The sequence below is a fragment of the Marmota flaviventris genome, chromosome 3 (assembly GCF_047511675.1).
Source record: "Marmota flaviventris isolate mMarFla1 chromosome 3, mMarFla1.hap1, whole genome shotgun sequence".
Taxonomy (NCBI): Eukaryota; Metazoa; Chordata; class Mammalia; order Rodentia; family Sciuridae; genus Marmota; species Marmota flaviventris.
In genome coordinates this window covers 15,298,577-15,325,038 of record NC_092500.1, presented here as the reverse complement: position 1 = coordinate 15,325,038, position 26,462 = coordinate 15,298,577, and the positions used below count along the sequence as shown (strand labels likewise).

At 34.8% G+C, this 26,462-nt stretch overlaps 1 protein-coding gene across 6 annotated transcripts in view; it reads left to right on the top strand.

Moving 5' to 3' along the window:
* Ric8b (RIC8 guanine nucleotide exchange factor B) overlaps nt 1–26,462 on the top strand; it is a 111,696-nt gene that overhangs the window by 43,336 nt on the left and 41,898 nt on the right. For all 6 annotated transcript variants that reach the window (XR_011707037.1, XR_011707038.1, XM_071609568.1 and 3 more), the window contains 4 exons: nt 27–635; nt 10,327–10,421; nt 22,196–22,424; nt 23,163–23,258. Coding sequence is in view for 4 of the 6 variants with exons in the window: in XM_071609568.1 (XP_071465669.1) it covers nt 27–635; nt 10,327–10,421; nt 22,196–22,424; nt 23,163–23,258 (1,029 nt within the window). In the remaining 2 variants the exon portion in view is untranslated. The remainder of the gene's footprint in view (nt 1–26; nt 636–10,326; nt 10,422–22,195; nt 22,425–23,162; nt 23,259–26,462) is intronic.

The following is a 26,462-nucleotide window of genomic DNA, read 5'->3' as shown; positions in this document are numbered from 1 at the left end:
TTTTTGCATACTCTCTTGTTTTTCAGAAACTCTGTGAAGGCATATTTAAAGTCCTTGTAAAGGACGTCCCAACAACATGTCAAGTGTCCTGCCTGGAAGTACTCCGCATTCTCTCCAGAGACAAAAAGATTTTAGTTCCTGTAACAACTAAGGAAAACATGCAGATATTGCTGAGACTAGCCAAGCTAACTGAGTCGGATGATTCTTTGGAGAAGGTGTCAGAGTTCCCAGTTATTGTGGAATCATTAAAGTGTCTATGTAACATAGTGTTCAACAGTCAGATGGCACAGCAGCTCAGCCTGGAACTTAATCTTGCTGCAAAGCTCTGTAACCTCCTGAGAAAGTGCAAGGACCGAAAATTTATCAATGACATTAAGTGCTTTGACTTGCGCTTGCTCTTTCTCCTGTCACTTTTGCACACTGACATCAGGTCACAATTGCGCTATGAGCTCCAGGGACTACCGCTGCTAACCCAGATCTTGGAAAGTGCCTTTAGCATCAAGTGGACCGATGAGTATGAGTCGGCCATAGATCATAATGGACCTCCTCTCTCACCTCAGGAGACAGACTGTGCCATTGAGGCCCTCAAAGCTCTCTTCAATGTGACAGTAGACAGTTGGAAGGTGCATAAAGAGGTAAGGTTGAGAATGGTATTCTTATCTACCTGGAGTTTAATTGTCTGGTATGTTCTTAAAGCTGTCTGCAAGGGAAGCATGCTAAATTGGAAAATGGAAAAAGTTACCAGTTCCTCCATGAATCAGTTGTATGAACTGTGATATTTCTTAACCATTACTAAATCTTATTCTTTCCATTTGTGTAATACCTGTTGGAAGACTGGGGTGGAGATGAACTACTGTTTTGTAAGATGCCAAATATAGTTTTCTGACTTGTACTATCACTGTCTTTTTCAGAGTCTTTTTCATGAACAAGATAAGATTTAAAGGGAAATAAAACAAGGCAGTTAATAAAGGTATAGGTATTTTTGATGGCTGCCACCTTAAAAGCTCAGATAATGCCAGTCAATTAAAACTGATAAGTCTTTGATGTCAGCTCAGAAGAAGAAAAAAATCCTATGTGTATGTATTCCTATTAGCCTATTCTCCTAGGTGTTCCTATGTAGTGTAAGATAACTGTCAAAAATATAGGACTACAAACTAGAGATATCCATGCTTATACATAATTCTAGAAAACAAACATAATTACTCAAGGGGATGAGAAAGGTTATTTCAAACCATTTAACTTATTTCTAGTCTAAGAGTCTTCTGAGGCTTGGACCTTCCAGCAAACCAAAATGAGGCAGATTTGGTAGTTTATATTTGAATACCCACAAGAACAATATGCTAACAATGAAACTTGGCTTAAGGAAATCAACAATTTTAAGTAAAATGAACATAAACTGTTCCTTTCTTCTAAAATCCAGACATTTCACATTTTCTCTCTCTTTAACCATAAATGACTAGTGAAATTTAGACTGTGCCTTTTAAAAAAAAAAAAAAGACATCTGACTTTAGGATTTAGGTTAATATTTTGATGTGTCCATTTGAAATAATTCTCACCCATGAATAAAGATCTGTATTTGCCAGAAAACTACTTTAAAAGGATTATCTCAATGCAGTGCTATAGTGAGAATATGCAGGCATGAGTTTTAAAGTGCAGATAGGTCTGTATTTTGAAACCAAATATTTGAAGATCAGTCCTAACAGCTGTTTTAGATGACTGTAGCATGGTCAGTTTTTTCCTGAGAGTTGGCAGGAAAAGATGTGGAAAGCCCACATGCTCCATTTATGCTTTGAAACCAAATATTTGGAAGTATTTGAAATGTTATGTCTCTATTCTTATTTGGTACCTTCTATGGTTATTTTTCTTACACTGTTTGTTTTGGTGTTTTTTAAGTTCTTCATTTAGTTGTAAGAGGTACTCTAAGACTGTTGGTTTGCCATTGTTGGAGTCCCTATTATTTTAAGTTATACCTAAAATAGTAGCTCATAGTGTTCAGATTCCTAACAAAAACACTTTATAATTTAGTGGCTGCACATCAGTAGATATGTGGGATGACATGTAATGAAAATTAGTAAATTAAGATTAGCCCTTATTAGTGTGCTTTAGTTATAAGTAACAGAGGGACTGGAAGGAGCTTTAGAAAATGTTGAAGTAGCATATACTTATTCTGTGTTATAGAATGGTTTTTCTCCAAAACAAAAGTATCTACTGATAAAGGGCCAGTATTCCAAGATTAGGTATCTCAGACCTCCTACTACCTGTTTGAGTCTGGATCAATTGATACAGCCATTACAAAATGTGCAAAATCAGCATGACTCTTGGCTATGGTTGAAGTTTTCAGAAATATAAATAGTATTGAAAATAGGATCTTTGCCAACCATTTAGAAAAGAATGTCTTCATGAGTCTCCAAATTCAGCTCTTAGCAAACATTTATCATTTATCATTGTCCAAATATTTATGGACAATTACTAGACATTACACTGGGCATTATATAATGTATTGGCAAATAACAGGCATTGTTTATGAAACCTCCATTTTGTGGGTGAAATAGGTGATAAATCAGTAAAAATTACATAATTGAAATTGTGTTATTTGCTATGAGAGAACAATGCAATGATTGACAATATATAATATAGTTACAGAAGACTCTGAAAGTCTTTTCTGAGATCTGAAGATTCAGAATGATTCAGCCATCTGAAGAATAGAGGGATGAATGGTTCCTAGAAATTGTGTAGCATGTGAAAAGACCACAGAAACCAAAACAGGAGTTTTTAGGAAGATAGTCACAACTTAGTTCAAAGAAACCTCATATCAGGGCAGAGAGACTTACTACTAAGAATCTGTTTACTGGGTTTCAAGATCTCCTTAGTTTGTCAACTGAAGTGTTTTACTTTGAGCAAGCACCCAAAGACTAGTTAACAAATATGAAAAACTTATTAATCAAAAGAATCTAACTTTAAAAATAACTAGAGGCTCATTGTAGAGGATCTAGGAAAAAAAAACATAGAAGCAAGAAAATACAAACTACCTGAAAACTCACCCCTGAGAAGATAAGCACTGTTTGCCTTTTGATGTGTATCTTTCTAACCATTCTCCGTTATGTAATATATAAATAGAAATATATATTTCTGTCTATATATTTCTCTCTATATATATTCACATACACACAAAATGTAATCATTTTATTATTTTCATCTTTGTTGCACAACCAATGTTCTTGAAGTCTAGTTACTAGTTTTCAACTCTGGGGATGTTAACTCTGTGGAGAGCGCTTACTGGGCATGGGTGAGGCCATGGGTTTGATCCCCAGTAACTCCCCACACACTTACACAGAGTATTAGTTTTCAAAAATGCGTTTCTTGAAGCTGGGAGGTTCCTAGGAGTATCCTCTAGGTGTGGGTGAGTGGTATCCCAGGTTCCCCACTTCCACTTTATAAAACAGCACCTTTGATTGTTGTTGCTATTGTTGTTGCTATTGCTGTTGTTTTAATTTAGGTTTGTAATTAAGATTTCATTTGGAGGATAAAAAAGAGTTCTGCAAAAAAACCCAAAACTTTGACAACTACTCTGTAACTCCTATTTGTTGAAGATGATAAATCCTTATGAAAGAATGCATACAAATACTTGTGAGCATGTAGAATACTTCACCCTGGCACGGTGGCACACGCCTGTAATCCCAGCAGCTCAGGAGGCTGAGGCAGGAGGATCCCAAGTTCAAAAGTAAGCCTCAGCAAAAGTGAGGTGCTAAGCAACTCAGTGAGACCCTGTCTCTAAAAAAAATACAAAATAGAGCTGGGAATGTGGTTCAGTGTTTAAGTGCTCCTGAGTTCAATCCCCAGTAAACCCTCCCCCCCCCCCACAAAGAATACTATTAAGTATAAATATAAAAATATTTATGAATATTCCTTCATAAGGATTCTCAACCTTTGACAAATCCTGTTTGGAGGCACTTAAATCATAATTGCTTGCTGTTTTAAATATCAATATAGTAAATTCTCTGGTTGTAAAAGTTTTAGTAAATAACCTGAAATTGATGGGCCAGAGCATTTCAAAATTTTCAGGTTTTTTTGATTGATAGCTATTGCCCAACTGACTTCAAAAGAAGGGTGCTGAATATACCTTTCCAAATGCTAGGCATTTATTTCACTTCTGTAGTTTTTTGCCTGTTTCACAATTACTTAGCCTAACAGTTACAGAAAAATACAGACATTTGGTTTTGGTTTTAACTGTTTTAGCAAGTATTTTTATGACTTCCTTCATTTGTAGTTCACAAAAAACAGAAAATGAAGGACTAGATGTTTCATGAGGTTTAGCAAATTAGTGCCATTTGTGCATTTCAGATTTAGGCCTCAGTGTTGAATTCCTGCCTGCCTGTTGATACCATCAGCAGATTAATTTGGAGATTTCCTTTTCGTGGGAAATGTAGCTGGCTTTATTTCCATGTGTAGAGACAGAGTCTCCCTCCCTCCCTACTCCTTGTCTCCTCTTTCTCTCCCTTTCCTAGAGATAGTATATTTGAAAAGGTTGAATGATTCCTTTAGCAGGACATAAAGTTAGCTGTAGAAAAGTTAATTGAAATGGCCTTGTCTTCTTCCTGCTTCAACATTTTCCTAAATCTCTGTTGATGGAGGAGAGCATGTTAATCTATGGGTCCTTTATGTAGTACACATTTCCCTGTCTGGTGCTTCCTAAGTATCAATGCAGGGTAATAAGGAAGTACAAGGACCAGTAGACTTGATAGAGCCAGAAAACTAAGTGCAAACAAAAATACTTGTTTTTAAGGAGTCAAAAGATGCTGTTTGAATGAGATAAAACAGTGAGTGCTCACAGAAGTTATTGAGAATGTCACACTGTAACAGAAGAGGTTAGTTCCCTCATTATTTAGAGACTTTGAAGGAAATGTAGAAAAGGATAGGATATTACTTAAAAATAAAGCTTCAGGCTGTGCAGTTTTTTCTTGTTGAATAAATTTTTCAACAAACATTAAGTATCCAGTTCGTGCCACCTTTTATGTTAGATACACAGAATGCAAGGTAAACATCACTGTCTTCAAGGCAGTAAAAACCTAGTAGAGAAATTAGTCATGTAAACACAGGTGGAGCCGGACATGGTAGCACACACCTATAATCCTTGCAATTCTGTAGGCTGAGGCAGGAGGATCACAAATTGAAGGTCAGCCTCAGCAACTTAGTGAAACCCCCATCTCAAAATAAAAAAATAGAAAGAGCTGGAGATATAGCTCAGTGGCAAAGCACTCCTGGGTTCCATTTCCAATTGCTGCTTCCCCTCCCCCAAAAAACTCTACACAAGCGGTTGTGTGGTTCTGTCTTGGTACATTTTCTGTTGCTATCACAGAATACCAGTCTGATAATTTATAAATAATAGAGGTTTATTTTGCTCATGGCTTTGGAGTCTATATGAAGTCCAAAATCCAGGGATCATAACTGGTGAGGTCTTTTTGCTAAGGCATCATATGGTGAAAGAGCATGCATGTGTGTGCATGAGAGAACCTGTGAACATATAAGGGTGCTAGGACTCACCAGAATTTATCCTAACCCACTCCCATTATAATAGCATGAATCCATTCATACATGACCTAAACATTTCTTAAATATCCTACCCACCCAGTACAGTTAAATGAAAACTAGATTTCAATATGAAGTTTGGAGGGAACATTCAAAATAAAGCAAGCTGTTTGTAATATTATATATTATTATTTTCTATATTTTCTGTATGCTTAAAAACAATAATCACTTCAGCAGTGCACAGCAGCTTCAGGTGCTGTATATTCTGGATCTTTGGGCTTTTTCTCTGGCATTGATTAGAAAGGTTAAAATTTGAATAAAAAGATAGGAAAATGGATATTTTTTTTCTAAATAAAATTAAATCTTCCACAGTTTGCAAAGGAGGGGGAAAAGGATTTCATATAATAACGGAATCTGTAATTAAGAAGCAAAGCCTTTGTAAAGAAATTCCAAAGAATTTGATAATTTTTATCTTGCTTTTAATGTTATCTGATTTTAATTTCCACTGTTACAACCAAACCTACTTTCTCACTTTTTCTTCCTCTGCTCTTTGTTCTGAGGGATTTTTCCCCCTCAACCTTTGGAAGTGATATCATTTTAGAGTAGCAAATGTTGATATCCTAAAGATACAAAAACTAAATCATGAAGCAAGTAAATAACAGTTGTAAAAGCTGTGATTATATACTGTTTTGTAAGAGCAATCACATTCAGTCCTTCTGGTATTCTTGTGAGCAGCATTATTAACCCCACTTAAGAGATGAGGACATCAGAGATTGGAACATTGAGAAAAGTCACACAGCAGAGTAACCAACAGTGGGAAGTAGTGGCCACAATAACCTTTGTTAAGTAAGATTTCTTAAATGATAGCATTGCTTTAACAGTTATTTATTGAGACATTGACTGATGGAATAGAATAAAAATCTAGAAATAAACCTGCATATCTGTAGTCAACTGGTTTATGATACAGGTGACATGGAAGTACAGTGGGGTTTTTCACAAATAGTTCTGGATCATTTGTATGGAAAAAAAACCAGTTTTGAATCCTTACCTTATATTGTATACCCCAAAAGAGAAGTTGAGTTATGTAAGAGATCTAAATAAAACAGGATAAAATAATAAGGCTTCTAAAAGTTTACTGCTGTGACTTTATCTCAAATAAGTTAAACCTTTCTTTTTTTGTGTAGTACTGGAGATTGAACCTAGGGGCGTTCTACCACAAAGCTGCATCCCCAGCCCTCTTTACTTTATTATTTTTAAAAATTTGAGACAGGGTCCTGCTAAGTTACTGAGGTTGGCCTTGAACTTTCGATCTTCCTGCCTCAGTCTTCTGAGTTGCTGGGGTTATAGGCATGTACCATCATGCCTAGCCAAACATTTCTTAAATAAGAAAATATTTCCAAATAAAATGGAATACAATATGGATCATATCTAAAGGAAAAAATTGTCCTTCATTAAAATGAGTACCTTAGAAGAAGAAAGGAAAATGGCAGCCCACTAAGTGGGACAAGATATTTGCAGCACATATGTACAATAAAATATTCAGAACTCATTAGAAAGTCTTACAAATCCATAAGGATAAATAAGTCAACACAATAGAAAAATAGACAAAAGGTTTAAATAGGAACTTTCAAAACAAGCTTTCCAAATGACCAAATAAACATAAGACATACAATAAAAATAGGTGTTCAGTTTTATTAGTCATCATGAAAATGCAAATTAAAACAAAAAATAACCTACATATCCATGAGAATGACTAATGTTTAAAAAGCTGACAATATTCAGTATCAATGAAATTATAAAGAAACTATTATAAGTATAGGTTAAAACACTGACAGTACCTTATAAAGCTTGATGTATGTGTGTTCCCTGTGACTCAGTATCCCCTCTCCTGGATGTATACACATGCATTCCAGATGACATGTAAAAAGCATGTTTATTGCAGCACTTGTTAGAATACCCCCCAAACATTCAACAATTCAAGTGTCATCAAGAGTAGGATGGAGCTGGGGCTGTGGCTCAGTAGTAGAACTCTTGCCTAGCATGCATGAGGCACTGGGTTCAATCCCCAGCACCACATTAAAAACACACACACACACTAAATAAACAAAATAAAGGTATTGTTGTCAATCTACAACTAAAAATATTTTTTTAAAGAGTAGGATAGATAAGTTAATGATAATACATTTATACACTAGAACACCGTATAACAGTGCTTTCTTAACCCATCTGTGGTGGAGGGACAAGATTTTTTTCCCTAGCTGTCAGAATGAAAGTCTTGTACGATCCAGTATTACACACAATGTCCAAATGCTCAAAAAGTTTATAAATGTTCCCTCGATACCTTCTGTACTCATGACTTTGAAGATGAGTGACAAACAGGGTGTGGACCAGCACCACACTTTGTATAGCGCTGCTCCCAAGCAGTGGAAAAGAAAAAACTAACTACATACAACAACATGGGTGAATCTCACAGTCACTGGCAAGAGGGCCTATACTTTATGGGTCCATTCATGTAAAGTTCAGTGACAACACTAACCTGTGATATTAGAAGTTAGGATTACTTTTCAGGAGCAGAAGGCTGTCATTGGAGGGAGTGTGAGGAGAATTCTGGGGCTCTTAATCTTGGCCTTGCATGATTTTTTAATTGATGTGCTCATTTTGTGAGAAGTTATCTAGCTACACACTTATAATTTGGGCATTTTTCTGCTTATTCATATTATACAACATTTACATTAAAACCTGTTGATCATGGGCTGGGGCTGGGGCTCAGTGATAGAGCACTTGCCTCACATGTATGAGGCACTGGGTTTGATTCTCAGCACCGCATATACATAAATGAATAAAATAAAGGTCCATCAACAACTAAAAAAATATTTATAAAAAAACAAAACAAAACTGTTGATCACCTATTAAAGCAGTGCCCTCATCTTCATGAGGGTAATAGATTAGTGGAGAAAACAAAGATATATGAGTAAGTAAACAAATGTGAAGTTACAAATTATGGTTTCATGAAAAGAAATCTTTAAGATAGAGAATCATGAAGGAATATACTTAGATCAGTGATCAGAGAAGGGGCTTCTCTAAGAAGATGTTTTAGCTGAGATCTGGAGGATGAAAAACAATCAGCAATGTAAAGAGCAGAGGCAAATAATCCAGTCATTTCAGAAGTTGTTTTGAGTAGAGAATGGAGAGAACTTAGTAAATGTTGGGTAAAAGAGAGCATTGCAGTCAGAAAGTATAACTTGGGAATAGGTGTTATTAAAAACTAGAAAAGGAGGAGATGCAATGGAAAGTAGGATTTGGGTTTACAGTTACAAATAACAGACCATAATGGATACTTTTGCAGGAGGCTTGTCACCATCAGCATGAGAAGAGAAAGAGTGTTATATATAGAACAAAAGGAAATAGATCCCCCAGTTAATTTTCAAAACCCAGGAAAATGTGACCTTATCAAGAGTTAAGTAATAGTTGAGTTTGGCATGGGTTTTAGTATACCTCATGTAATTTGTGGTAAGTGAAAGTATATTTACATATGAGAGAATTTTCACCCAAGCATTTGGGGATGGATGATGAACCCTGCAGTCTCAGTGCCTCTGGCATTCCACTGGTCCCTCTTTCTCTTTTCCCTCTCTTCCTACCCACACAGTTGTTTATCACTTCACAGTCTCACTCTTTGACTTCTTCCCCCACACCCTCACATATTTTATTGAAAGTTTTAAAGCATTTTTATGCATGACATTTTCTTTAACTTAATCCTAAGAGCCTTGTGTTTGTGGAGATGCATGTGGGGAAACCAAGGTTCAGGAAGCTGTATGAATTGTTTTAGGTCATAAGGTAGGCTTCTGACTCCATATCCAGTACTTTTTCCATTAATACCTTCATCTCTTGTAAATGTACATGTTTTTAAAATATTATCACCCACATAAGTAATGAAAGTTTACCCTGTATGCTAGATGAGAGACATCTCCCTTAAAGGGCCTGTGTGTATGTGTTTGTATATGTATGTGTGTGTGTGTGTGTGTATATATATATATAGTGTGTGTGTGAGTGAGATGTACTTCACTTTACATGGACTTGAAATCAGGTATATGCTAAGAAATTTTTGAAAATTTTAATAGTATTTCAAGTGTTTAGAGCTTTCTGAAGTATGGCATATCCAGGATCTCTATCTTAATTATCTCTGATTTCCTGTGTCATATTAATTTCTTAAGAGATAGGACCTTGATGCAGATCTTTAATACCATTGCCAACGGTTGTTTTTGGCAAAGTAGGAGGAGATAAACTCAGATCACTTTTTTTTGACTCACTTTCTGGTAGTTTTGTAGGAACTGGGAGATTAAGAGGATTGATCAAAATGAAATTGATGAACTATTTTTGAAAGTTGAGAGCAGACATTTTTTATTAAGGATGAACAACCAACTCAAAATAACTATTCCAATTTGAACTTTGATAATGATTAGTGAATTGGAGCAGTTTACCAGAGGAAGAAAGAATCTTGACTTTCTGAAAATGGAAAAATAAAACAAAATGAGTAGAATTGAATCTTCATCAAAGATAAAACAGAGTGGCTAGATCAGAAAGTCACTGGTGTCAGCCATTACTGGAAGTGGTTGGAGTTGTTGAAATAAGATAGTGACTATTTACTTAGTAGTGCCTTGGGAATTCTTTCTAGAGTATCCTGCTATCTCCCTGTATAGTGTAAGAAGGTTTGGAGGAACAGGTGTTATAGTAATGTGCTGGACTTTTTCCTTAAGGCATTCATCTCCCAATTTTTCCTCTCCTTTTCTTTTTTGACCATAGAGTGACTCTCATCAGTTCCGTGTCATGGCAGCTGTCCTTCGCCACTGTTTACTAATCGTAGGTCCAACTGAAGACAAAACAGAAGAGTTGCACAGGTGGGTAATCTTTGTATTGATATCTCAGTGAAGGGTATCATTAGATCTTGGTTTTTTTAATGCATTTAATTTCAATCATTATAAGCACAACAAAATGGAAATGTTATAGTAAATCAGGTTACTGGTAGGTCAGAAATTGTAACAACTTCCTGATGAGAAATTTTCATTCTGTCTTCTTTGACTTCATTATGTTAAAATCCAACAAGAGAAGAGAATTTGAAATTTTGTTGTATTCCATCATAAGCCCCAGAACAACCAATAATAATCATATCATACAAGTTATTGAATACTTTTTTGTATGGCATTGTTCTGAGTGCTGTTTAAGATCAACTTCTAGGATCGTGATGTAGATCAGTGGTAGAGCACTTACCTAGCATGTGTCAGATCCTAGGTTTGGTCCCCATCACCGAGTATGTGCCCGTGCACACACACAAGATTAACTGCTTTTTTTTTTTTTGAGAGAGAGAGAGAGAATTTTTTAATATTTATTTTTTAGTTTTCAGTGGACAGAACATCTTTATGTTATTTTTATGTGGTGCTGAGGATCGAACCCAGCACCCCACACATGCCAGGCGAGTGCGCTACTGCTTGAGCCACATCCCCAGCCTAATTAACTACTTTTAATCATCATACCAACCTTATGAGTAAGGAACTACTATCTTCATGTTTCAATAAATGAGGAAACTGAAGCATAGAGAGATCAAGCAATTAATTTCTCCAAGATGGCAGTCCTAATAAGTGAAAGAGCTAGGATTTAACCCTGGCTTTTAATTACAACACTCGAGTAATAATACTTGTATTAATTTCATTTCAAGAACATTTCTCTTAAAATGACATATACTTAAGCATTGATAATTTTTAAAATAATTTATAAAAATAGGGTCACAATGTCTAGTATTAAAATAGTTAAAAATTTTGTGGCTTGTCTGTTAGAAAATTAATAGGCTGATGTTAAAATTTATTGTTCTCTGGGGCTGGTGATATAGCTCAGAGATAAAGTAATTTCCTAGCATGTATAAGGCCTGTGTACCATCTCTAGCACTGGGAAAAAATACATATATATGCGTGTATTTTCTCTGAGAAAAACTAAGTTAGAATTAATGCATTTTCTAGTTTTCTTACTTTCTATTCGAGATCAAATTTGTAGCAACAGGACTTCCTACTTTATCATAAGACTATTTGTACTTTATAAGAATATGAATGGTATTCATTTTATATATATATATATATATATTTTTTTTTTACAAATAGTAATTTAAGCAATAAAGATATATTCAGGTTTTCAAAGAAACAACTTTGGCATTAACTGATTCATGAAGAAATTAACATGGGTTCCTCTTTTGAGCACTTAAAATTTTATTTTCTACTTTTTAAGCACTTAAAGTTCCATTTTTCAAAATATGGCTCAATTAAAAACTGCATAGAAACAACCAGAGTACAAATAAAACATACCCTTGTTATTTTTCAGTCAAATCTATATTATTTTAGTTACTTTTGGCAGGTATATTATTTAACATTGAACTGAGTTTGTAGGTATGTTATCTTTAGTCTCTGCTCTGTGAGTTTTCAAAATATAATTTTCTTCATATTCTTGGACTAAGGTTTTGGCTCAGCTGTAGAGTGCTTGCCTTGTACTTACGGGACTCTGGGTTCGATCCTCAGCACCACATAAAAATAAATAATAATTTATTGTAGTTGGAAATAAAGGTATTGTGCCCAACTACAACTAAAAAATAAATATTTGGAAAAAAAAAGCATATTCTTTTTTCTGCAGCTATAGATCATTCTTTCAACTTTCTTAAAATTGTGCCCTTAAAAATTAATCAGGTTGTTGGGTGTGGTGGCACACATCTGTAATCCCAGTGACTCAGGAGGCTGAGGTAGAGAATCTTAAATTTGAGGTCAGCCTCAGAAACTTATAGAGACCCTAAGTAACTTAAGTGAGACCCTGTCTCAAAAAAAAAATAAAATAAAATAAAAAATAAGGCTGGGAATGTGGCTCAGTGGTAAAAGCACCCCTTGGTTCAATCCCCAGTACCAGAAAAATTAAACAAATAAATAATCAGGTTAACTGCAATAAATCATATCCTAAAAAGATTTTTATAAACCATTTTCACCCACTGTAATTTTTTCATACTTCAGAGACACTAGAAATCTAAACTGTAAACACTAATATTAAAAGAAAATTGACATAAACTCAAGTAAATGGACTTCCTTTTTTGGGGGGGTGGGAATCAGATATAAGTTAAGGATGTGAGGGAAAAGAACTTTGATACTAATTGTTATGCTAGTTAAAATATTTGGTAAGGATTTCTCTGTAGAATGAATTTAATATCTAATAACAGCACAATATTTGTCAAAAGAGAACATAATTTCATAGTTTTTTTTTAATCAAATATTTTGGTTTTTACAGTTCTGGGGATCAAACCCAGGGCCTTGTACATGTTAGGTAAGCACTTCAGCCCTCAGCTACACCCCCAGCCACTAAAATCAAATTTTTTAAAAAGACTACTTTTTTTTCTTTGTGACGTTTCCTTTTTTCTTTAAACATGCCTTTATTTTAAAAGTTGCTTTGATAAAAAATCTAGACTTCACTGTAAAATAAGAGCCACAGACAAGATTATGAATATTTCTCAAAGGCTTTCCTGGAAAATTGAGGTTGCTGCTGACTTAGCTCTTTGTCTATAATGGTTCTACATGTCCCTTTAATTGGAATTAAAGTGATTAGTATCATTTTGAGCAGTAATGACTTTAGGCTAATCCACTTAAATACAGAGAAAACTGCATCAACCACAAGAGCTATTTTAGGAACTTACTAGAATTATAAATCTATTAAAATCTGCTCTCTGTAGCAACTCTGAAAATAATTTCTGTGTGTGTTTATATGCACATGCATGCGAAGTATACATATGTAATGCTTAATTTTTAAAGAATAAGGATATTTCAAAGTCATCTCCCATTCTCCTCCCCCCATTCGTTAGTTATTTTTCTAAGTGTGTGTGTGTGTGTGTGTATGTGTAAAATACTTTGTTTCAAAGAAAAATGTAATGTATGAGTAATCCTAGATAGACTCGTTTATGGTTGTGCATTATCAAACCTGTAGGATTATGATGATGATTAAATGAGAAGTTCATAAAGCACCCTGTCCCCAGTGCTGAATAAGCTCTTAGTAAACAGGAGCTGCTGCCACTGCCACCACATTACTTTTTTTACTGTTATTAAAGTAAGATTATTGGTTCTTAGATCTAATACTTAGTTCTAATTTTTTTAAAGTTGTTTCTTTGAAAAGTGATAAAAATAAAATAGTTTTTGGATCTTGACCTTTTATTTAGAACATATTTGTATGTTTATCCTGTAATCGTAAAGAAATTCATTTTCCATTATTTTGAGTATTTTTCTGAAGTCAGATATATTCAGTGACACAGCATGTCCAAAGCCTATAAAGGTGATGCAGAAGAGTGACTGAAAAGCCCGGCAACTTTTTCTGGCAGGTTGTCTCTTTATAAGACAGTGGCTGGGTTTTTGTTGTTGTTTTTGTTTTTTCAGATTAATCAAAAGGACATGAGCATAGAGATAAAATGAGAGCTCACAAAAACAGCAGACCTTTACCTTCATTTCCACTAATCAACATTTTAGTTAGATTTTCTGTTTGTTCTATTTCATTCCCTTTTGTCTATGCTTATGGTAACAAGAATGTTGGTGATATTATCCACCTTTTTTGATACATAAAAAGACATCCTAATTCTGTTTCATCTCTACTGTTTGTCTGAAAATATTTTCAGCACTCCTGTCCATAATCAATAAGCTTATGCATAAACTTAGCCCCCAAAAGTTGCGTGGGATGTGGATTTGTTTTATTTTGGAGACGAGGGAAGCAGGGAATGTCCTATACGTTGATAAGGAGAGAGGACCAGATCTGATTTAATTTTAATTTATTTTGGGCTTTCAATTTAGTTTCTTTTAGTCACTTGAGTACATCTACAAAGCTTTTTGGTGTTTTTTTTTCCTTGTTCTTTGTTTAAATTAATTCATTTTGTCTCACATACCAATGGGACAGTTCAGCTCCTGACTTCTTATTGCAATGCTAAACATTATGTCTTACACATGACACACTTTCCCCCTCCAATTTTTAATATTGTGCTTGACACTTATAAAATTTGCCATCTTTAACAATGATTAAGCATATAGTTCAGCAATGTTAAATACAGTGTTGTGCAACCATCACCACCATTCACTTCTACAGCTCTTTTCATCTTGTAAAACTGAAACTGTACCCATTCTCATTCCTCCCTCTCCTTAGCCCCTCATAACCACCATTCTACTTTTGGTCTTTGTGGCTTTGGCTGCTCAAGTGTAAACTTATACAAGATTTGTCTTTTGGTGGCTATCTTTTTTCACTTAGAATAATGCCCTCAAGGTTCATTAATGTTGTAACAAAAGGCTGCATTTTCTTTCTTTTTAAGGCTGGATAACATTATAAATATATACCACATTGTAGGTATATATGCTTGGGTTGCTTCTACATTTTAGCTGTTGTTACTAATGCTGCTATGAACATGGGTATACACATATTCCTTCAAGATCCTGTGTTCATTTCTTTTTGTGTGTGTGTGCTGAACAGAGCTTTGTGCATGCTAGGAGCATTGAGCTACATCCCCAGTCTGTGTTAATTTCTTTTGTGTGGTTTATACCTAGAAGTGGAATTGCTAGATTGTATGGTAATTAACACTATTTTTAATTTAGGGAGTTTTGTTTGTTTTTCGTTTCTTTCTTTCTTTCTTTTTTTTTTTTTTTTTAATGTGGTGTTAGGGATCAAACCCAGGGCCTTATGCATCCTAGTGAGTGTTCTACTACTGAACTACATCTCCAAAGCCTGTTTTTAGTTTTTTGAGGAACCTCCATACTATTTTTTCACAGATGCTTTCCCATTTTGCAATCCCTCAACAGTGTGCAAGGATTCCAGTTTCTCCACATCCTTGCCAACAATTTTATTTATTTTGTTTTGTTACAGTAGCTAAACTAATGGGTGTGAGGTGGTGTCTCATTATGGTTTTGATTTTCATTTTCCTAATGATTGGTGATGTTGAGCATCTTTTTGTGTGCTTATTAGCCATTTATGTCTCTTCTTTGGAGAAATGTCTATTCAAAAACTTTGCTCATTTTTGAATTTTTTGTGGTGCAGGGGATTTATACCAGGTTTGCTCTACCACTGAGTTGTACTCCCAGCCCCTTTTTATTTTTGAGACAGGTTTCGTAAAATTTCTCAGGCTGGCATTGAACTTGTGATCTTCCTGCTTCAGCCTCCTGAGTTGCTGGGATTAAAGGTGTGCCCCACTGAGCCTGATTTAAATCACATTGTTCATTTTATTATGTTGAGTTTAGGAGTTCTCTGTATATTGTCTTATATATAATATGCAAACATTTCCTCTCATTGGGTCTATTGCCTTGTTACTCTGTTGTTATTGTCTTTTTTTGTGGTACTGGGAATTGAACCCAGGGTGCTCTGCCACTGAGTTACACCTCCTTCCTTCCCCTGTTTCGCCCCCTCCAGTTTTGACACCAGATCTCACCACTTAAGTTGCTGAGGCTAGTTTTGGAACTTGTGATCCTCCTGCTTCAGGCTCCCCAATAGCGGGAATAATAGGCATGTGCCACTGTTCCTTTTGTTGCCTGTGTATTTGGTGTCATGTCTAAGAAATTATTGCCTAATCCAGTAGGTGAGAATTCAGCTTCATTCTTTTTTGTTGTTGTTGTTTTTTGTTTTGTTTTTTTTGGTTGTCATTGGACTTTATTTTATTTATTTATTTGTGGTGCTGATAATTGAACCCAGTGCCTCACACATCTAGGCGAGCACTCTGACCACTGAGCTACTACAGTCCCAGCTCCCAGCTTCATTCTTTTGCATGTGGATATCTAGTTTTCCTAGCCACCATTTGTTGAAAAGACTGTGCTTTCCCTGTTGAATGGTCTTGGCACCATTGACAAAAATCATTTGACTATATATGTAAGGGTTTATTTCTGGGATCTGTTCTGTTCCATTGGTCTGTCTGCCTTTGGGCCAGTACCACATTGTTCTAATTACTATAGCTTTGTTTTTTTGTTTTGTTTTGTTTTTTAAAGTTAGTTTTTATAATTTTGTTTAATTTTTTTATGTGGTGTGGAGGATCAAACCCAGTACCTAACATGTGCTACTCAAGTGCTCTACCCATCCCTAGCTTTATTAAGTTTTAAATCAGCTTTTTTCTTTTCCTTTTTCTTTTTTTCCTTCAAATCAGTTTTGGCTATTTGGAGACCCTTAGATTCCATATAAATTTAAAGATGAGTTTTCTATTTCTGCAAAGAAATAGCATTTGGATATTGATAAGGATTGTATTCAATTTGATACCTCGGAGTATTGACATCTTAATGGTATTGTCTTCTAATCATCATGAATGATACACTTTTAATAAATGTTTTTAATGGAATAATTTTATTTCTGTTTGTATTTATTAATTGAGCACTTAACATTGTTAGGCACCATTTTGAGATTTAGGGCAACAAAGATGAATTCAGTGCAGTGTCTGCTCTCTAGTGATCACTGATTATTTACTTACTTATTTGTAAGTAAATAAGTACATTTTTTTGGTGAGTGTTGTTTCAGATATGAACAAGCTTATATAGGTGTTTAGAAAAAAGGGAGTTTACTTTTTCTGGAGAGATCAAGGAGAAGGGGTTTTATTTTGTTTTGTTGTTTTTATTAAAGTTCTCAGCTCTTTAACCTGATTTTCTGTAGATAACAGTTATCTAAAGAGCTCCACAATGCATGCCCTGCAGGAACATAGTCACTAAGTGAGGAAATAAGACATAAATATTATGAAAAGTGGAATAACAATTCAGGACAACAATAGAAATATATTACAAGGTAGTTTTTGAGTAGTTTCCCGGTGAATTTTATTCAAATAATAATTGCTAACTAAAGTAATGGACAAGCCCACTGTAGTCCGAAGTTCATCATTCCAGAGGAAATCTTCCTCACTCATACTCTTCCTATTCTCCATCCTCTTCCACACCTCTGCTGATTACTTTTTATTCTATCTAGAAGCTCCTTGTAAGGGGTTTACTTTTCCCCCCTCCTGTCCCTAAACATTGGTTCATCATTTCAACCTCTTTCTTTTCCCTCATTACCATGTCCTGCCAGTCTCAACATACCCATTCTAGATCTGACAGACCACCTCCATTACAGTTGCATACTCAAGCTAATGAGCCCTATGGGTAAATTTTATGTAATCTGACAGATCAAAGCAAATGTCTGCTTAAAATTTTCTTATGGCTCCTCTCTGTCTTAAGGAATAAAAGAAGCCTTTTTAAGGGGGTGGGGAAATCACTGTGCATTTATTTTTGATCTGCAGCCTCTTCTGGGAAATCTCTTCTTCCTGGTCAGTCCTCTTGCATCCTCTATTCATGATTTTATCAAATCTTTGATGTGAAATTTCAGCTCTTACCTCAAGATACTATGCATATGTTTACAAATGGGGAGCACCTGATACAAGATTCAGGTTGGGTACCATTGTCAGAGTATTTATTAAATGTTAGTAAAACTTCTTTTCACCTTTTTAGATAAAAGTTAAAAAACAGAATCTGCACTCCAGTGGATCATTTTATGTGCCAATATGGTTGCATATGCCCCACACCACTTTGCAGTTTAGACTTATTATTTCCATGGATTTACCCTATATTCATTCTTTATCTTACCATAACCAGGCTTCTTCATCTAATACTTGCCAGCACAACTCTGGTTTAAGGTCATCAATAAACTATCTTACCATAGGAAGAGAAGGGCAGAGTAGTTTGAATACAGAGTCATCTTCTGCCTACTTGCTGGCCTGCCTTCCAGCCTTTCTTCCTTCTTTTCCATTCTTCCTTGAGGAGAAGGAAGAGGATCACAAAAGACCCTGAATAACCAAAGCAGCTTTGAGCAAGAACAATGTGAGAGGCATTTGATTTCATAATATATTGCAAAGCTGCAATAATCAAAACACTTTTTTGCATAAAAACAGACATACAGATTAGTGAAACAGAATAGAAAGCCTGGAAATAAACCCACACATATACAGTCAACTGTACTTTAGCAGGGATGCCAGGAATACACTAGACCCTTACCTCACACCATATACATTCAAAATTGATTAATTACTTAAATGTAAAATCTGAAACAATAACTCTTAGAAGAATATTTAGGGGAAAAGCCTAGGACCTAAATAGGCATTTCTCCAAAGAAGAGAGATAAATGGCCAATAGATGAATGAAAAGTGTTCAGCATCACTAATCTTTAGAAAAATGTAAATCAAAAGCACAGTAAGCACCTCACATGTGTTATAATGGCTATTATAAAAAAAAAAAATAACAAGGGCTACTGAGGTTGTGTAGAATGGGGAATTTTTGTATGCTGTTAGGAACAATGTAAACTACTATTGTGTAGACATTATAGAAAACAGTAGAGAGGTTCCTCAATAAATTAGAAATAGAATAGAATTACCATTTTTGATCTAGCAATCCCATTTTGGGGTATATAGCTAAAGGAAATAAGATCACTATCTCGAAGAGACATCTGTACTCCCATGTTCATTATCACCATTCACAATAGCCAGGATATAGAAACAAATATCTATCAGCAGATAATTGAACAAAGAAAATGGGGCATGTACATATAATAGAATATTATTCAGCCTTAAAAAAAAATCCTGTCATTTACAACAATAAAGGTGGCTATAGAAGACAGTATAATAAGTTAAATCAGACACAAAAGGACAAACACTTCATGATCCCATGTTTATGAGGAATCTAAAATAGTGACACTTATAGAAGCAATTAAGACAGTAGTGGGGGTGTGGGTGTGAGTTGGGGGAGGTATCTTCCAAGGAACACAGAATTTCAGTTATAAGTTCTGGAGATCTACTGTACACATAGAGCCTGTAGTTAACAATACTGTTTTGTATAATTAAAATTTGCTGAGGGGGTAGATCTTATGTGCTTTTACCACAAAAGAAAAAATTATTTTTAAAAACTTCTTTTTAATAAAGTAGAAGGGAAGTCATTTGGAGATCTTAAGATTTGTTTTAATAGACTTTCCAACCTTGAAAAAAAAGATGTGAACCCCAAATATAAAGAGCATTTGACCAGAAAGATTTATTAATATCTGTAGACATACATGGGCTATTAGCATGCTCATCATTGTTATTTGGTGTTAAATTTTGTTTAGTTCAGCGATTGATAGAGGACTAGATTTTAGATTGTCTTCCCTTTGCCACAAAGCTTTAATTGGGCTTTACAGAGCTCTTAAATAGACCTTGCTTTTGAATCTGCATATCAGGAGGGGGCTGGGAGCCAGAGCCGAGGATGTCATGTCCCAGTGATTAATGATCTCTAGGAAGCTGAAAAGGAGAGAGTAATATACACAGTATTTCTACCCCCTGGAGTAGGAATGCAAACACCATTGTGCAAATCTGTGCATAGTCACTGACTTCCTGGTAGCTGGAGAATTTCATACACTCTTCTACCACAAATAAAACTGTCAGAGAAGTGACAGAGCTCAAAAAGCTGGCCTTCCTTACTTAAAAAGAATAGCTCAAACACAGTGAGCCAGAAAATTAATTTTGTAGTTGTTTGGGAACCCAGTTGTTTAATAAGAAATGAGAATATGGGAACTTTTCTTGAAAAGCCTAAAACCTCCAAATATTTGTTGATTCCAGCCCTACATGTGGTTTCTTAAATTTCCTGAATTCCTGGAAACTGTTCAAATTTAAACAAATTTAAAGGGGAAACATTTTTTTGTAATGAAATACCCTATCTTAAACTTTTCAGTCTGGTCTTTAATAGATTTAGAGAATCAAATTTAGGGGAAAAAAAAATTCTAACATTTCAGAATGGTTTGTATAGTTTTAGAAAGTCACTCTTAGGTAGTCTTTTTTTTTTTTTTTTTTTTTTCCTACACTTTTTTTTTTCCCAGTGAATTTATTGTATTTAATAGCAATTTCCAGATGCTTATTAAATCAGAAATGAACCATTTTAAACTATAAATAAGGTACTACAGAAGCCTGCAAAAAATTTTTAAAAGAAGGTTTGTGGGGAAAGCATTATATTTCAACTACCTTAGATTATTTACAAATAACCAAAATTAGACTTTGTGTAATAGAAATAGGGGTAGATTTTAGTGAGAACACCCAAATAACTTGTATTTTATCAAGAACTGTTTATTTATAGACTGGATAAATTATTTTTTGCTCATATTTCATATTTTAATGCTCTATACATTATTCCTCATTATTCTGCATTGATTGTTTAATTTTCAAACAGATTTCTTACCAATTTTTATTTTTCTATAACATAAAGAGAAAGGAAGTATTTATTCTTGGAGGAATAGAACCACAATTCATGGCAAAGGAAATAAAAACCTTGGTGTTTTTATTTTCCTATTTTTTAATAGTGTCACTATAATTTAAATTTTAGACTACGATGATCTAAATTAAGACAGTATCAGATGGTTTAAGCCCTGAACTTGGTTTCCAAGTGGTTAGACTTTTAAATTGCATTTGCAAGAGTTTATTTTTAGTCAGGATGTGGTTATTTTTAGATCTGCTTCTCTGTCACTAGGAAATGTAATGCCTGTCTTTCCATTGTTGTTTATCAGGAAGTTCTGAGGCTCAGGCATTTAAGATCCAGTTAGCATATAATACTACCTCTTCTTTTAGATGAAAATATGAAATAATACCCGAAGGGAAATATGCTCATTGAGAACATGTCTAAGTTTTAAACGGTTAGTGTCATTTCTCTTGTACACTGAGTAACAGAACAAGGTTTTCAGGGAATGCCAAAAATACAAGGTTTGAGTTCCCCCTACTGGTGCATTTCAAGCTCATGTATAACCAAAAGGCCTAGGAGATGGAGATTAGAAATGAGGCTATTTCTAATCTTATCATTTCTGATGAGAGAGAAAAGAAACACCATTTTCCTTTTTTCTGTAAATGTCTTACACAAAATGGGATGACTTAAAAATTGTATTTGTACATCTAGAAAGAACAAAATTTAGTACTACAGTGTTGTCAGTCTATTGTGATAAGCTGCTTATATGCATTTCTTCTTGAATGCTTTATGGTGTAAGCTAAGGAATAATAAAACACCAGTGGAAGTCGGGTGTGGTGGCACACACCTGTAATCCCAATAGTTCAGGAGGCTGAGGCAGGAGGATCTTGAGTTCAAAGCCAGCCTCAACAACTTAGCGAGGTGCTAAAGCAACTCAGTGAGGCCCTGTTTCTAAATAAAATGTATAAAAGAGCTGGGGGTGTGGCTCAGCGGTTAAGCACGCCTGAGTTCAATTCCTGGTACCAAAAAAATAAATTAATTAAATTAAAAAGAAATAAACACCAGTAGATGCACAAAAGGATTTAAAACTGCCCCCTCCCCAAGAAAATGCAAAGCTAACATTGTTGTCATAATAAAATTAAAGGGCTGGCATTAAAGCTCACTTAATCCTATTGTAGCATTTCAGAAAGTGACCTGACATCATTTGATTTTTGTCTATCCATTTTACGTCTGTTCTTCCTAATTTTGTCAAATGTGTATTTCATACAGTTTTTATTTTCTTTTAGTAAGGTCCAAGTAATATTAATGGCTTATTTTGAAAAAGAAAAATTTTAACTGACTTCTAAAAGTCACCTCTGAACTTATTATTATTATGTTTGCATTGTAAAGGAGTGTTCAATCAAGTTAAAATATTGTATTTTTAAATTGCTTTTCAGCAATGCAGTCAACCTTTTAAGCAATGTTCCGGTCTCTTGTTTGGATGTTCTCATTTGTCCATTAACCCATGAAGAAACAGCCCAAGAGGCAACAACTTTAGATGAACTGCCCAGTGATAAAACAGCTGAGAAAGAAACAGTTTTGAAAAACAATACCATGGAATACAATGGTATGAATATGGAAGCCATTCATGTTTTACTCAATTTTATGGAGAAGAGAATAGACAAGGTAAGGCTGATAGAGTGGAAGCCTTTGAGAAGATGCTTCTAAAGTATGTAAATGTGCCCTACATACAAACAGACCACAGAACATGATTTTTAAATCTAAGCTTTTTTTATATAGCTGACATGTTGCTTAATTTTACTTTAGAAAGCATTTTATTGTAATATAGGATGAATTACTGAAAAGTAATGAATTTATTTGTTTAATGCTGAATATTTGTTTTTGCAACATGTTTATCAAATTTGTAACTATTGCCTGAAAATAAAGGTAAAATTAATTACTCCTTCATGTAGGTACTTTGAAAGTCTCAAAAGTAAAAATCATCCCATCAAAAACTTGATGATATTTTCTGTAATGCCTTTAAAAGACATTTAAAAAAACTTTTTTTTTCCAATTTTCTACTTGTGAACTGTTTATTTTCTCTGATCTGCCATTCAGTTTATCAAGTAATTATTTAGTTAAAAGGCAGCAGGGGAGCATAGGTAGGTCACCATAACGTTTGTTTCATTTAAGCACATAGCTTGAGCTGGGGGAACCCTAGAAAATATAGGAAAATCAAGGAAGGATAAAACCAGTCAATAAACATGAAGATAACTGGGGGAAAAAATGGAAATATTGTTAGGAAAAAACTAATGTATCCTGCTCCCCACCACCAAAGAAAGTGATTCATATGCTCATGTTACATGGAGGAAAGGAATACTTTCAGAAACTAAACTAATAGAGCATGTATGGTTTTCTTTATAGGGAAGCAGCTATAGAGAGGGTCTAACTCCAGTTCTCAGCTTATTAACAGAATGTTCCCGAGCCCATCGAAACATCAGAAAATTTCTCAAAGATCAGGTAACTGCTTAATGCATAATACATCTTAAAGTTAATCTTACTGTATAAGTTTTTCTTCTTTTTTTTTTTAAACACAAAACTAATGAATTCTCGCATAATGATTTTCAGAAAATCAGAAAAGTTGGTTTTAATCTTTGGAATCTTCCAATCAGGAAATAAGTGATCTTGCTGGGGATATAGCTCAGTGGTAGAGCACTTGCCTAGTACGTGCAGAACCATGGGTTTGAGCCCCAGTACTGCCAAAAAAGTTAAAAACAAGCGATCTTGTATAATTTTTTGAGTCATTCATTCATTTATCCAACAAATGTTTATTGAGATCTATGTGTTGTTTTATAAGCATTGTTCTGAGTAATGGACAACAGATGAAATCTGTCTAACCCTAACCTTTGTAGAGTTTACCTTACTGTGGGGGATAAAAAGTAGATAAATATATAATGTACTGACAGGAAATGATAAGTGTTCTGCAGAAAGTTTTATAGCAGGGGAAGAGAAAGGGAATATTTAAGGGGAGAAGGGAGAGCCTCTGTGAAGAGATAACTTTTGAGCAGAAAGTTGAATAAGTAAGAAAAATGTCTCTGAGAATGTCTGGAAAAGGAATCTACTAGAGAGAACAAATTCCAAGTCCTGAGATAAGAGGATGCTTTGGGGGGCTGGGGTTGTAGCTCAGTGGTTGAGCGCTTGCCTCACATGCATGAGGCACTGGGTTCGATCCTTAGCACCACATACATACAAACATACGTAAAATAAAGATATTGTGTCCATCTACAACTAAAAAAATATTTTAAAAGGAAAAAAAGAGGATACTTTGGTATGCTTAAGGAAAAACAAGGCAGCCTGTATGATTAAGCAAAAATACACAAAGGAGAGAGTGGTACATCAAGTAAGAGATAAGCAAGTGCCAGATAACACAGGTTATAAGGACTTTTGATTCTAAGTGAGATGAGATAACATGAGTATTTTGAGAGGAGAAGTGAAGTGATCTCATTTATATTTTAAGATTGCTCTGGCTAGGGTAGACTGTAGAGTAGACCTTATTAGAACCAGGAGACCAGCCCAGAAGAGAACTGATGGTGACAGGTTGGCATGGGATGAAAGCAGTGAGTTCATATGTTGGGATATGTTTTGAAAGTAGAACTCGTATAATGTGCTGATAGATCAGGATATGTGTTGAGAAAGAAAGAAAAAATAATCAAAGATGACTTTTAAACTTTTTGATTATAGTTTAAATTCTAAGTCTTTGCTTCTAACAGTAACTAAAACTGACCTCTAAAATCCCAGTTTCCAGCACCTCCTCTTGGTGCTTCAATTCAGCTTTCTGTTAACCCCAAGAGGACTGGCAGTCTATTATTCGTTTTACTCCATCACTTAGGCTAGATCTCACCTGTAGCTCTTTACTACAATCTCTGTTTTCCATACATTTTTTAAAAATTATTATTTAGTTGTAGTTATGTACAATACCTTTATTTTATTTATTTTTATGTGGTGCTGAGGATTGAACCCAGGGCCTCGCACGTGCTAGGCGAGCCACTGAGCCACAACCTTAGCCCCTTTCCATACATCTTTAACTAGTATTTCTCATTTCTCTTCAAGTCATACTTACCTGCAAAAATCCAACAAACAGGTTAAATGCAGTCTTCTATTTACTGTGGGCTTCCACTGAGCACTTAAATAGGGTAAAGCAATGTAACCATATGGATTAGTCTGGCCCTAAGTGGCTCACCAGAACATTCCAGGATAATTATTTTATAACTCCTTTTCTTAAATCTCCACCATCTATTCTCTCCACACTCTCATTTGTTGACCTTACTTTCTGTTTCCATAAGAAATTGGCAAAACTTCATTTTTCACCACTGCATCTACTGTCTGTCGTATTTTTAGCATTAATACTTTGTCTCTTCCTCTCTCAGTCTTTGAATTATCCCCACTACTGTCTGTGGCCAGCATCTGTTCTGGATCCATTTCCCTTTTACCTGATGAGCTTTGTTCTATACTTATTCTTTTTCTCCCTTCTTATATTCAACTTTTTTTTAAAATTTTTATTGTTGGTTGTTCAAAACATTACATAGTTCTTGATATATCATATTTCACACTTTGATTCAAGTGGGTTATGAACTTCAACTTTTTTTTTAATGTACTAGATTATTTCTGCCAGCATCCAAACACATCTTCCCTCTTAAAACAACAACAAAAAAAACCTTTATATTAATCCTACTTCTCTATGCCTTCCCATTTCTCTGCTTGTCTTTATGCAGTGTTCCTAAAGAGTTTCTATATTCCTCATTTATATTCTTTGTAGTTAACCTTTGATTCTCTCCTGGACCCTCTTTAATTAGGCTTTCATGCTTTCTACTCCAATACAAAGGTGTTTATCAAAGTCAGCAACCCAATATTGCCAAACTAATAGTTCTCAAGTCTTTTCTTTTTATTATCCAATAGCATTTGGTCTAAGTATTCCCTCTTCCTTGTAATTCTTTCTTTATGTGGTTTCTAGACACAGTATAGAACCTCTTCTTTGATGCTTCTCATTCCAACTGTAAATGTTTGAGTGCCCCAAGGCAATACTGCCTTGTCTCATCTCTACTTTCCTGGTGATCTTATTCAGGAGTTTTGATTGGGAGTGTGCTGATGACTCCCAAGTTTTTCTCTCTAGCTGTGATCTATTTCCTAAGCCCCAGACTTACATATTGAACTGAACTGCCCACTCATCTCCTCCCATTGAATATGTAGCAGTTAACTTAAGTTTAACATGTCCCAAACTTTATATGATTTCCTATGTCCCTAACCTAGTCTTCCCCTTCGTTCCACAGTTCAATATATGGTGCTACCATTCACCTCATTATTCATTTATTCATAGAATTTCCCCTAATAAATGAACCAGGTTTATTTTGTCTGTCTGTATTTATGATAAGATTTAGTAAATACTAATACATAGTGCTGATGAAGAGAAATTAGAAAGTTGGGACTGTATGTTTAAGGAATTCACATTCCATTGAAAGAAAAGAAAGCTATAAACACATAAATAATCATCTAAGCAAGATAAACTAATCATTTGTGGTAGTTTCTAAGTTTTATTATTTTAAGACATTCTACCTTGACTAAGAGGGCTTGGTGAAGAATAATACATGAAAATGCTGTATTTTCTCTATTTTATGTTTTTACAAAGATAATCTTGAGATCATCATTCAGGCAAACTGTTTAGATTTT